Raw genomic sequence first — 14,306 nt, forward strand, 5'->3', positions numbered from 1 at the left:
AGATTACGCTATTACACTGCAGTGTATTAATCACATTCTCTACTCCAGGCAATTGTGCAAGGTAGATCATTGAAGGTATTTAAAAGAGGACACAGATTTTTGAAATATCAAGGAGTAGAGGGCCATGAGATGGTGTGAAAGGGGAATTGAGCCTGGGGCAGATCTGCCTTGATCTTATAATATGGTGGGGAAGGCTAGAGGGGCTTAATGGCCTACTCCTACTCCTGTTTCTTATACTGGATCAAATTTTATTCGAAAGCATGAGAGGCTTACCCTTATGACAGAGATAAGGGCAGAGACAGGAGAATTTGTAAGAGGTAGCTGGTGGAGAAAGTAAATATTGCTGTATTTTTATCTTCGAGGAAGACGCAAGTCTCCCTGAAATAATTAAAATCCAAGAGTCAAGTGGGAATATGCAAGTGAAAAAATTAGTAAAAGAAAAGTGCAGTTAGAAAAAATAGTAGTGGGACTGAAAGTAGACAAATTTCCTGAGATTCAATGATCTTCACTCTGGAATGTTGACAGAGATGTAGATAGAGATAATGGGTCTATTCCTGATCATCTTTCAAACACTATTAATTCTGCAATGGTGTCTGCAGATTGAAAGGCAACAAAAATAATCCCACTGTTTAAGAAAGGAAAAAGATAGAAAACGGTGAATAAAAGACTGGCAAGCTTGACTTTAATCAGACTCAAAATGTTAGAATACTGTATGTTAAAATGTGATTAAGGTATATTGAGAATGTTAGTATTTGAGTGGGCAGAATTACATGAATTTTTGAAGAGAGAATTACTTTTGTCAAACCTAATAGAGTCTTTTAAGGATGTTACCAGCAGAGTCGATAAGGAGGAACCTGTGATGTATTTTGGAAGTTTTATAAGTCTTAAAGTCCCTGACAGGAGGATAGTAAACAAAATTAAAATGCTTGAGATTGGGGGTAATATACTGTCATATACTGAGGGGTAATTAACTGGCATAGAGCAGACAGTAGGAATAAATGCGTCATTTTCACTATGCCCAGTGAAGAAGTGCCAAAATCATTGCTTTTCCCAGTGTAAAGCAATGATTTGGATATGGGGGCGAAAGAGCATTTCTCCAAGTAGTAGATGATACATCCCCATGAAGTTTTGAGAGCTGTGAGGAGGAAGCATGAAAAGACGCAGACCCTCTCTCATACGCTCACACGTTCACTTCCACACTCTCACACATGTGCACCCTCTCACAAACTTATACCCCTTTACACTCACACACATACACACTCTGTCTCACAGACACTCATACCCATCCCACACACATGAGGTTGGTGGGCAAGAGCATGGTATATGGAACTGAATGTGGATAAATGTGAGGTTATCCACTTTGGTGGGAGGAACCAAAGCGCAGAGTATTTCTTAAATTGTGGGAAATTAGAAAGTATTGATATCCAAAGGGATGTAAATGTTTTTGTTGATAAGTCACTGAATACAAATGTGCAGGTCCAGCAAACCTGTATGTTAGCCTTTGTTGTAAGAAGATTTGAGTACGTGGTAAAGAAGATTAGCTTCAATTATATGGAACACTGGTGAGTCTGCACTGAGTGTATTGTATGCATTTCTAGGCCTTTGTCGGAAGAGGGATGGATTTACTGTGGAGGGAGTACAGCAGCATCAGTGTTATGGACCAGACCAGACCACCTCAAAATATTTTAAGAAAGTAGCCTAGACCCTAGCTTTTACTCATTTTCATATAAAGTGTTTGTCGTAGATGCAATAACACAACTAAAGTAAGAAGAATTTAGAATAATTTAACTCTTGGAAACTTAACAGAATAATAGATACAGTAGCTATTACTAATTAACTGGTCCAATATAGTAATATGCGATAAACATATCACTTGGCAAAAGAGGCATATTCAATGCAGTTCTCCAATCGAGGAGGTAAAATACATCAAGAGAAAATTCAGAGAGAGTAGCAGCTGAGAGATGTTCACTGAAACTTCCAACTCTTTTGAGACCCTAACAGCTTCTGATCCTGCTCAGAAATCCTGACCTGTAAGAGCATTCAGGTCGGCGTTTAACAAAAACCCAAGGCCTCCGAAGCTGTTTATCCAAGTGGTTTTCAGTAGCTAGCTCACTACCTCTGCCTTACAACCCCTCTTCAAAACAAAAACAGGACAAAATAACCTCAAAGTGACATCACACCAGACTGAACCCTAGGATTTCTTTGATTGATTTAGGTACTGAATTTTTATTCCCTGATGCTTAGAAATATAAGCTGCGATTTTGTAGAAATTTACTAAATTGTTAAAGGGATTGGCACTGTAGATGCTGAATCGTTATGGAGTAGAATGAAGCCATTTGGGCCACAGTGTTTACATTAGCTCTCCAAATCAGCATGGCATAGTGCCATTCTCCCACCCATTTCACGTAGGCCTGCATATTCATCTAATGCCCTCTACCTCAGTTGAATCTGACTACTCCACACTTTCAGGTAATGCCTTTCAGATCAGAAACTGTTCCCACTGATGAAAGGATCAAGAATGAGAAAGCACAGATTTAAAATGATTTGCAAAAAGAGCAAGAAAAATTCTTTTCATGACTGGGAACAGTTTCTCCTTATCTGCTATTCTGGGCCACTTATGATTTTGAAAATTTCAATCAAATCTCATCTCAACCTTCTCCTCTCCAAGGAAAAGAGTCCTAATTTCTCCACGCTATCTTCAAAACTGATGTTTCTCACCCCAGGAATCATTCTCGTCAACCTGTTCTGTACTCCAGTGTGTTTGTGTCCTTCTTAAAGTGTGTCATATTTAGTTCTCATTATCCACTGAACTGCTACCTGCAGATCCATGTAATCCTGAGGTCGACCCCAGATCCTATCTCTTTTTTTTCCCCATTGTCTTGTCTAATTTGCCTCGGTAAACTGATTGCGCAGTCCTTTATGGAACATGGGATTATTATCCATATTGTTGTTATCTATTCCCCTATCCCTTGCTTGTTAATGAGGATTGAGTGAACTTTAGCTGAGATCTGGGTTTGGCATAACTTCCCTGCTCTCTAATGTAGGGCACAATGAATAAAGCCTAGGTTACTGTATTCTTTATTAACCATATTGCTATTCTCTATTCTAGTGCTGTCTGTCTCTCCCAGTATTTTGTGCACTCTGGTGTTGTTTTCTAATGTTTTCTTCTGGTTCCTGCACCCCTACAGAATTAGTTTACAGCCTCCTCAACAGCACTAGCAAAAAGTACTGCACAGGTACTTAGTCCTGGCTCTTTTTAACTGTCCCACTTGTATGGGTACCATCTCCCCCAGGACCAGTCCCACAGTCCCAGAACTTAAAGCTGTCCCTCCTTCATCTTTCAACCACGCATTGATCTGTCTTATCTTCCTATTTCTGTATTCACTTAGTTTGATATTGGGAGTAAACAAAAATTATTACTTGTGACATCTTGCTTGCTAATGTTTTATCTGGCTTCCTGAGTTCTGAATACATTACCCTTCCTATCTGTGCAATTGGCATCAATGTGACCCACATCCTCTGGTTTTGCTCCTTCCTGCAGAAGAATATGTTGCAGGTCATTCAATGACATCCTTGACCCGGGCACCAAGTGGCCAAACATATCATCCTAAAGTCATGTCAGTGGCCACACAAGAACCTGTCTGTTTCTCTCACTAATGATTTTCCATTCTCTACAGCTTTTCTACTTCTTTTCCTTCCCTCCTGTACAGCTGGCCCACGCGTGATACCATGTGCATGACACATGTTGAACTTCCCTGAGGAACTATCGCCCTCAACACAATCCAGACTAAACAACCAATTCTTGAGCAGGACCTCAGGGAATTCATGCACTGCTTGCCTGGTTCTCTTGCCCTGATGAAGGGTTTTTGACCGCAGTGTTGATTCTCCTGCTCCTCGGATACTGCCTGACCTGCTGTGCTTTTCCAGCACCACACACTCCACTCTGGTTCTCTTGTCCTGTCTGGTGATCAACAATTTTGCCAGCCTGTACAGCGAAGTCCACCTTAGCAGTGTGTAACTCAATTACAAGATTGGGAAAGAACCACAATGCAGTTTTAAGGGAATAGCTTGTCTTCAGTTTGTCGCATATGTCGTGCAGTTGTGAAGATTGCAATTCTAACAACAGTCTTTCAAGTAAAAATATCTAATTGAAAAGGTATGATATGTAATATCTTGAAATATTCAGTGATCTGGGAATTGATTCTGTTAATTAGACACCACTGTCAAATTTGGGTGTGTAAGATTATCTCACATATATTCGGACGATTTCTCTCCTTCCTCCTTTTTCCTGGAGTTTGAACAGTTTACGTGAATATTCAAAGAACGACAGTCAGTGGGAGATGAAATGATCTGGGGATAAGACCATAAGAAATAGGAGTGGAAGTAAGGCCATTCAGCACATCGAGCCCACTCTGCCATTCAATCATGGCTGATGGGCATTTCAATGCTACTTACCCGCGCTCTCCCTGTATCCCTTAGTTCCTTGCAAGATGAATAATTTATCACTCTCTGCCTTGAAGACAGTTAACGTCCCAGCCTCCACTGTGCTCCGTGGCAATGAATTCCAGAGGCCCACCGCTATCGGGCTGAAGAAATGTCTCCTCATTTCCGTTCTAAATTGATCCCCTCTAATTCTAAGGCTGTGTCCATGGGTCCTAGTATCCCCACCTTTTGGAAACAATTTCCCGGCGTCCACCCTTTCTAAGCCATGCATTATCTTGTAAGTTTCTATTAGATCCCCTGTCAATCTTCTAAACGCTAATGCATACAATCCCAGGATCGTCAGCTGTTCATCGTATGTTAGGCCAACCATTCCAGGGATCATCTGTGTGAATCTCCGCTGGACATGTTTCAGTGCCAGTATGTCCTTCCTGAGGTGTAGGGCCTAAAACTGGGGCCTAACCAGAGCTTTATAAAGTCTCAGTAGCACATCACAACTTTTACATTCCAACCCTCTTGAGATAAATGACAATATTACATTTGATTTCTTAACCACGGACTCAACCTGCAAGTCAACTTTTAGAGAATCCTGTACTAGCACTCCAAGATGCCTTTGTACTTTGGCTGGGGTAACTGGAAGAATATGCTTTGAGGAGGCAACACTCTGCCCTTCTGAATCCTGTTGTTAAGCTCGGAGATCAGTTGTGTCTACATAGTTGAAGTGAGTGATTGGTTAAGTGCGGTATCCCAGAATTAAAGAAAGGTGTATCATTGGAACACACCAATGTGTGAACAATAACTGGGACAAGCTGAACAGTTTTACAATACCTTCTGGTCTGAAATGTTTCACTTCCACTGGACTATGAGGAATCACTGAGGTGAGGAGAGTGTTGAGTAGTCATCAAATGTTGCAAGGACGGTACTTTTATATTAAGATAACATTCACTGCAATCCAAAAACCATGAATTGTTTTGAGATGCTTCAAGATATTGTGGCAGTAGAAACATATCTTTTTCTTTTCCCTTTTGTAGTAAATATTCTTTAATTTGCACATTCTTTTTGTATTTAATCATGTCCCATAAGATTGGAGGACAAATTTATTCCTGGATTTGAGAATAAAACTTGTTTACAATGATATTTTCAGTTTGCTCATTTTTAATGCCTGGCTGATGACCTGGTTACCAGATTGCACACATGGCGTTGGACAAATATTTCTCAGTGTTAACTGAAAGAAAACATAAATGATAATAACTCGAGAAATAGATAAAGTTTTAGATTTTAAAGGCATCAAAGGGCATGGAGAAGGAGGGGGGAAGGGAAGGGAGTGGGGTGGTTGCAGTGAGGATGAGGGTTGTTTTAACTTTGTTGAATGTTATTCTGTTTAGATTTTAATAGGTAAGGAGTTCTATCTAGTAAATTGATCCCTTTATTTTTGTTTGAAACCAGTTGATTAAGTGGAAGCCATTGCTGAAGAAAAAATTGCCAGGAGTTGCAATATTCTGAAGATAGAATATTGAAATAAACATTTTTCAGAGCTTGAATGACATAGTGTTGTTCTGAATCTCCCAATAAATGAACTTCATGTTGATAACTGTAACACAATTCCTGACTTGTATGTGATCTGACTAAACATATGTGATCAGCAAACTTGGAAGCCATGTTTAATGTCAGTTTCATCTTTTGGTATAGTGAAACAATAATATTCTGAATGAAATGTGAAATGATTTTACAGTGAACCTATATAATTGTGTGTTACAGTTCGAGGCTCGGAAGGAATCTATATGCTCGACGGCCCTCCGACTTATACAGAAAATAGCTCTTTCACAAGGTATTTTAAATTCAGCTGTTTTTATTGCACTTGCGATTTTTGTGTTGATTGCGGCGCAACATTTAGGTGAAAATCCTAGCAAGAAAATCATTTCAGTGTTAACTGTGACTCAGTTGGTCGTATTCTGAGTCAGCAGGTTGTGAGGTCACGCCCCTATTCCAAGGGCTTGCACACAAAAATCAGATGAAGCAGGACAGCACTGTTGATGGTTATGTCTTTAAATCGAGGTCGCCCCCTTGATTCCCACGGACTTACTCTGGAAAAGACCAGGGTAGTTCTCAATGGTGTTCTTATCAGTATTTATCCCTTAAATAAGACCATAAAAACACATTACTAGGTGATTGTCACATTGCTGTTTGCAGGAGCCTGCTGCATGCAAATTGGGTAACCCATTTCCTGCATGACAACAATGGCAACGTTTTAGAAGTACTTATTTGGCTGTAAAACCATCTGGGATATCCTTTGCAAATGAGAAACTATGAAAATCTATAAATACAAGTCTGTCTATGTTTAGAAGCTGAAGCTATGCCCACTGACACAGCTGGTTAATGAACCATTGTGCTTTAGCATAAAATGAGAGGACATGGGAATTACATCTGCGGTCCTAAGTCAAAATTCCTCAGAATGATGGGGTCATGCATTGGGGCCAAGACCAGAAGTCATGTATTTCTGTCTAAGTAAAGAGGTCCAGAGGTTGATTTGTTCTGCGCCACTCTTTGTCAGCTGTTTAGCCCAGTTGTAGCATGGCCAGTTGCAGAACCCCATGTGGCTGTTAGAGATTTATAAACAGTAGAATTGGAAGAGGAGTGGGTGACTGACCAACATTAAAGCAGCCCCAAGTAAAATGGTTGAAGTTGAAAGTGGAGCAGGAAGATTGGCAAAGATCCATTCATCGATCTTCTGTGTCTCTACTCCATCAGCCAGAAACTTACAGACACTATGGAGAGTTGCCCACTCCCTTTACACAAAGAGAATGCTTTTAATCATGAGGAAACTAGAATTAAAATAAGTTTGAATTGTATCGATTGTTTATCATCTTACCAACAGGAAATCCTGCATAACCTAATGGATTTTGCTTCATTGGATTTTGTGTCATTTAAATCATAGCATCCCTACTACAGTGTGGAACCATGCCATTTGGCCCATTGAGTCCACACTGACCCTCCAAAGAGCATCCCTGATAAACCCACCCCTCCTCCCTTTTACCCATATTTCCAGTGGCTAATCTACCTAACCTACACATCACTGTGCAACATGGGCAACCCACCTATCCTGCACATCTTTGGACTGCGGGAGAAAACCCATGCACATACAGGCAGTCACCTGAGAATTGAACCTGAGTCCTTGGTGCTGTGAGGCAACAGCGCTAACCAATGAGCCACCATGCCACCCTAAATGTGCACTATGTCAATATTTTCATGAATTTACTTGGGGAAAGTTGATTTTCTGCAGAGAAACGTAAGAGAATATTTTCAATGCATTATTTTTCTAATCCTTCTATTAATCATGTGCTTTCCATTTTGTGTTTTGCAGAGAAGACAGCAAAAATTGCAAAGGCTTCACTTTCAGCAATGATGGTTCCCTGTTTGCTTGGTGTAATGGTGAAAAGTCAGTAGCAATCTCCAATTTCTTGTCATTGAGCCTTCTACATGTAAAATGAATCACATACTTTAAGGTTCCATCTTTAACCAGGTTGCAGTCCCACCAAAAACAAAATCAGTCCACTGTTGGACCTTAGACTGCTGAAAAGTTTCATTTTTTTCATTTAGCTGCTTGCTCATGCCACCATCTTTTAAGGTGGTGTGTTGATGTACAAATGAGCAAAAGAACGTAAGGAATTTCACACTTCACTGGGGTAGTGCACTGAAAATCAAGACCTGATATTCCCAAATTGTCACAAAAGTTCAAAACTTTACAAAAGTGTACAAAATCCTCACTTTATCGGTGTTGGATAGACTAGGTTAACATAAAACACGATCAGGTTTCTGCATTTAACAAGAACCATTAATAATTATAAATAATTAGATTCTAATCACAGGTAAGCACTGACTAAATTCTGAACCCACTTCTAAAACCCCCTCCACACATGTACACACAGACATGGGTACGGGGAAAAAAATACTGGAGAAACTGCTTAATAATGGCAGACTTCCTGATTTGAAGGAGTATTCCTTTTAATTCCTTCAGTTCTCTGATCTTTTCCTTCAAGTCCTCTCTCTTCTTCACAGGAGGCATAGAGCAGCTGATTCGTAAATTATGAACTCTTTGATTTATTGGTTAAAAGCAACAGCTTACAGCAACTGGTAGAAGGCAGTAAACTGGATTTCTTCATGATTTAGGTGTTTTACTGGAGTGAGAAAAACACACTATCTGTCCTTTCAGTGGTCCAAAGGCTAGTATCATTCATACTAACTAAGCCATTCAGCTACCTAGGAGACAAACAGATAGTTATTGTCACAACTGGTGACAACTCCACAAACCAATTATCAATGTGTTGTTTGCTGAATTTCACTTAGTACAGACACCCACTTTAACCCCAAAGCCAGCCCATGTACAAATGTCTTATATCACTGCTTGAACAAAACAGATGAGCTTTAATAACTTGTTTTTTTTGAAAGTACAACAATTCTGTCCTCAATATTTTTCTGTAGAACAGTCATCTTCCCAGTTCAGTCCACTATTAAAGTAAAGTAAAAAGATGTGGTCTTGACGGAAGGTAAACTTTGATAGACAGGATAACATTAGATGAATGAATACACCAGTCCCTGTATGCATGTCGCTATTTGATCTATATTTTTCAACATGCTGCTCACAGCCAGTTAATCAACCCTTTCCTTTTTAGCTATCATGTTGTATTGACTATTATGCAACCACTTGTGATAAGCTTTTGTTTGAATAATTTATCCTCTTTCTCTCTAGTGTAAATATTGTGAATACCCGAGACAGTCGGTTATTACACACACTTGACCTACCTAGAGTGACTTTGCTGGAATTCTCTCCTCAAAGCAATGTCTTGACAACGTGGCAACCTTACATGAGTGAGTAACTCAGTGTAGAGTAATTCCTTGTTCACCACTTTGTCCTTTGTTCTTACATCAATGATTCTTTTCATGAGACTGCTTAAAAAGACGAGAGGTGGGTTGTGTTTGGTTCGAGGAAATGTCAGTGTGACAGTATTTATTTTGTTAAAATATGACTGTCCCATGCGATGTCTGACTTGTTGCAGAGAAAATAACAAGCCAGGATTTTCCATCAAGTGACAGGGGGCTGCCAGATGATAGCCATTGCTGTCCAACCTTTTTGTTTTCATTAGTCACATAAGTGCAAACTATGGAGGCTTGCAAACACAAATTCCAGTCAAATGGTATATGTCTTGGTATGAACAGATCATGGTTTTCCACTTTAATATGATGTTTCCAGCAATGATGAAACCATAAGATGTAGCAGAAGTAGGCCATTCAGCCCATTGTGCATGCTCCACCATTTATGGTTCATGGCTGATCTGATTGTCAACATCACTTTCCTGCCTTTTCCCCCCACTCCTTGATTTCCTCACAGATTAAAAGTATGCCTGTCTCAGCCTTGAAAATACTTAATGATGTAGCTTTTACTCACTGCAGTGTGGTTTATTAACGACCCTCTAAAATCACCAAACAAACCACTCAGTTCAAGGAAATTAGGAATGGACAACAAATGCTGACCTGGTCAGTGACATCCATTTCATGTGAAAGAACAAAACTCCCCATCAAAGTTTGCAAGTGATTCATTACCAGTTAAGTAAGATATGGTGGGTATGCTACACATGCAATCAAACCCGTGAAGGAATAGATTATTAACAAGAATGTGAGTCTAAAATAAGTATGTTGTATTTTCATAATACAAACTGCAAAAATCTCTCCACACCAGGGTAACTATATCGCATATTTTTATTTAAGGCTGGAATACGCTGCCTTAAAATGTGGTTTGTTCAGGTTCAATTGAAACATTCAGAAGAAAATTAAACTGTTATCTGAAAAGGACAAGTATACAGAGTTATGGGGAGAAGCCAGGAGCATAGCATGAAATGAATTGCTCATTCACTGAGCTGGTGCAGATATGATGGGCTGAGCGACCTTCTGTACTGTAATTTTTTCTGTGATTTTGTGAAGTATCCGCCTCAAAAACTAATAAGTTACATTTGCAAATTTTTATGGCCAGATGGCAACCTGCCTATCGCATGTACATTGCAGACTATCTTATTGTGAAATCCAATGTTATTCGTCAAGGTCGTTTAGTGGAAAAACAAATGTTAATTGCAATTGATCAATATATACTTGGTAATGCTCTCAACTTTGATATTTTATACGAGTAGCGTTGTTTGCAGCAAAATGATTATTTCTTGCTATTTTAGACTTATTTTGTATGAGGATGCAATGGATTATGCAGTTTGTTCCTGTTTATTACTTGTAGCTTTCGGTAGAAACATCAGGAAAATGTGAATGGTATCGGGCAACGTCCTTTCAAAGCTGGCCTCTCCAAGGGTTCATGCGTGGCAGTTGGCATGGCGATCTCAGCATCGACCTTCAGTTCCAGAAGTCATTGCCATGCACAGGCCTCAGAGGCCCATGCGGCCTCAAAGAAAATTAGACTTATCACTGCTGTTCGAGTTTTCTTAAATCATTAATCATATAGTCATAGAGATGTACAACATGGAAACAGACCCTTCAGTCCAATCCATCCATGCCAACCAGATATCCCAACCCAATCTAGTCCCACCTGCCAGCACCCGGCCCATATCCCTCCAAACCCTTCCTATTCATATACCCATCCAAATGCCTCTTAAATGTTGCAATTGTACCAGCCTCCACCACATCCTCTGGCAGCTCATTCCATACATGTACCACCCTCTGCGTGAAAAAGTTGCCCCTTAGGTCTCTTTTATATCTTTCCCCTCTCACCCTAAACCTATGCCCTCTAGTTCTGGACTCCTCCACCCCAGGGAAAAGACTTTGCCTATTTATCCTATCTATGCACCTCATAATTATGTAAACCTCTATAAGGTCACCCCTCAGCCTCCGATGCTCCAAGGAAAACAGCCCCAGCCTGTTCAGCCTCTCCCTATAGCTCAGATCCTCCAACCCTGGCAACATCCTTGTAAATCTTTTCTGAACCCTTTCAAGCCTCACAACATCTTTCCGATAGAAACATGGCTCAGGGATGGGCAGGACTGGTAGCTTAATGTTCCAGGAAACAAATGCTACAGGAAGGATAGAAAGGGAGGCAAGAGAAGAGGGGGAGTGGCATTTTTGATAAGGGATAGCATTACATCTGTGCTGAGGGAGGATGTTCGTGGAAATACATCCAGGGAGGTTATTTGGGTGGAACTGAGAAATAAGAAAGGGATGATCACCTTATTGGGATTGTATTATAGACCCCCCCAATAGTCAGAGGGAAATTGAGAAACAAACTTGTAAGGAGATCTCAGCTATCTGTAAGAATAATAGAGTAATAGAATAATAGATGGTGCTGGTCGGGGATTTTAACTTTCCAAACATCGACTGGGACTGCCATACTGTTAAAGGTTTAGATGGAGAGGAATTTCTTAAGTGTGTACAAGACAATCTTCTGATTCAGTATGTGGATGTACCTACTAGAGAAGGTGCAAAACTTGACCTACTCTTGGGAAATAAGGCAGGGCAGGTGGCTGAGATGTCAGTGGGGGAGCACTTTGGGGGCCAGCGACCATAATTCTATTCGTTTTAAAATAGTGATGGAAAAGGACAGACCAGATCTAAAAGTTGAAGTTCTAAATTGGAGAAAGGCCAATTTTGACGGTATTAGGCAAGAACTTTCAAAAGCTGATTGGAGGCAGATGTTCGCAGGTAAAGGGACGGCTGGAAAATGGGAAGCCTTCAGAAATGAGATAACAAGAATCTAGAGAAAGTATATTCCTGTCAGGGTGAAAGGGAAGGCTGGTAGGTATAGGGAATGCTGGATGACTAAAGAAATTGAGGGCTTGGTTAAGAAAAAGAAGAAAGCATATGTCAGGTATTGACAGGAAAGATCAAGTCAATCCTTAGAAGAGTATAAAGGAAGTAGGAGTATACTTAAGAAGGAAATCAGGAGGGCAAAACGGGGACATGGGATAGCTTTGGCAAATAGGATTAAGGAGAATCCAAAGGGTTTTTACAAATATATTAAGGACAAAAGGGTAACTAGGGAGAGAATAGTGCCCCTCAAAGATCCGCAAGGCGGCCTTTGTGTGGAGCCACAGAAAATGGGGGAGATACTAAATGAATATTTTGCATCAGTATTTACTGTGGAAAAGGATATGAAAGATATAGACTGTAGGGAAATAGATGGTGACATCTTGCAAAATGTCCAGATTACAGAGGAGGAAGTGCTACATGTCTTGAAACGGTTAAAGGTGGATAAATCCCCAGGACCAAATCAGGTGTAGCCGAGAACTATGCGGGAAGCTAGAGAAGTGATTGCTGGGCCTCTTGCTGAGATATTTGTATCATTGATAGTCACAGGTGAGGTGCTGGACGATTGGAGGTTGGCTAACGTGGTATCACTGTTTAAGAAGGGCAGTAAAGACAAGTCAGGGAACTGTACACCGGTGAGCCTAACCTCGGTGGTGGGCAAGTTGTTGGAGGGAATCCTGAAGGACTGGATGTACATGTATTTGGAAAGGCAAGGACTGATTCGGGATAGTCAGCATGGCTTTGTGCGGGAAATCATGTCTCACAAACTTGATTGAGTTTTTTGAAGAAGTAACAAAGAAGATTGATGAGGGCAGAGCAGTAGATGTGATCTATATGGACTTCTGTAAGGTGTTTGACAAGGTTCCCCATGGGAGACTGATTAGCAAGGTTAGATCTCATGGAATACAGGAGAACTAGCCATTTGGATACAGAACTGGCTCAAAGGTAAAAGACAGAGGATGGTGGCGGAGGGTTGATTTTCAGTCTGGAGGCCTGTGACCAGTGGAGTGCCACAAGGATCGGTGCTGGGTCCTCTACTTTCTGTCATTTACATAAATGATTTGGACGCGAGCATAAGAGGTACAGTTAGTAAGTTTGCAGATGACACTAAAATTGGAGGTGTAGTGGACAGCGAAGAGGGTTACCTCAGATTACAAAAGGATCTGGACCAGATGGGCCAATGGGCTGAGAAGTAGCAGATGGAGTTTAATTCAGATAAATGTGAGGTGCTGCATTTTGGGAAAGCAAATCTTAGCAGGACTTAGACGCTTAATGATAAGAATCTAGGGAGTATTGCTGACAAAAGAGACCTTGGAGTGCAGGTTCATAGCTCCTTGAAAGTGGAGTAGCAGGTAGATAGGATAGTGAAGAAGGCATTTGGTATGTTTTCCTTTATTGGTCAGAGTATTGAGTACAGGAGTTGGGAGGTCCTGTTGCGGCTGTACAGGACATGGGTTAGGCCACTTTTGGAATATTGCGTAATCCTTATTGATTGTGGATGAACTCTGAGTAGGATCGTGGAGGCAATAACCTGGAGTCATTTAAGAAACGTTGGGTGCGGGGGAAGACATGGATTTAACGTTTTTCTTGGGTAGATGCGTTTGGAGATATAGGCAAAAGTGAGGACTGCAGGTGCTGGAAACCGGAGTTTAGATCAGAGTGGTGCTGAAAAAGCACAGCAGGTCAGGCAACATCCGAGGAGCAGGAAAATCGACTTTCAGGCAAAAGCCCGATATGACATTGCCTTTCTCATCCAAGTACGACCATGTTAACATTGAATGATTCTCATGATGAACAAAGAATATTCCCTTACAATTTTGCCCAAAAAGCTATGTTTATTGATATGAGCACCAGCATTTTAACTCCAAACCCCTGCTTATCCTTTATTCTGTATAATTCTGTCGAATATATTGCCTTTGTGGTTGCTGACTGTCTTCAATAATCCTTTCTCCTGCTTAACAACATTTCTATTATCCCATTTCTACCTTTATTAATACCCTCCTACTAGCTGGCTCCGAGAAGGTTGAGGGAGGTAAACTAACAGAGTTAGTAGGAGAAAGTGAGGTCTGCAG

The 14,306-nt window shown here is 40.6% G+C and overlaps 1 protein-coding gene across 1 annotated transcript in view; it reads left to right on the forward strand.

Moving 5' to 3' along the window:
• The window catches only part of eif2a (eukaryotic translation initiation factor 2A), a 58,306-nt gene that overhangs the window by 13,825 nt on the left and 30,175 nt on the right, over positions 1-14,306 (forward strand). Inside the window, exons 2-4 of the mRNA XM_043702751.2 lie at positions 6,199-6,268; positions 7,802-7,876; positions 9,188-9,306. Coding sequence (XP_043558686.1) covers positions 6,199-6,268; positions 7,802-7,876; positions 9,188-9,306 — 264 coding nt within the window. The remainder of the gene's footprint in view (positions 1-6,198; positions 6,269-7,801; positions 7,877-9,187; positions 9,307-14,306) is intronic.

The sequence above is a fragment of the Chiloscyllium plagiosum genome, unplaced genomic scaffold, assembly GCF_037043375.1.
Source record: "Chiloscyllium plagiosum isolate Xiang-an unplaced genomic scaffold, Cpla_swu_hap1 HiC_scaffold_13, whole genome shotgun sequence".
Lineage (NCBI taxonomy): Eukaryota > Metazoa > Chordata > Chondrichthyes > Orectolobiformes > Hemiscylliidae > Chiloscyllium > Chiloscyllium plagiosum.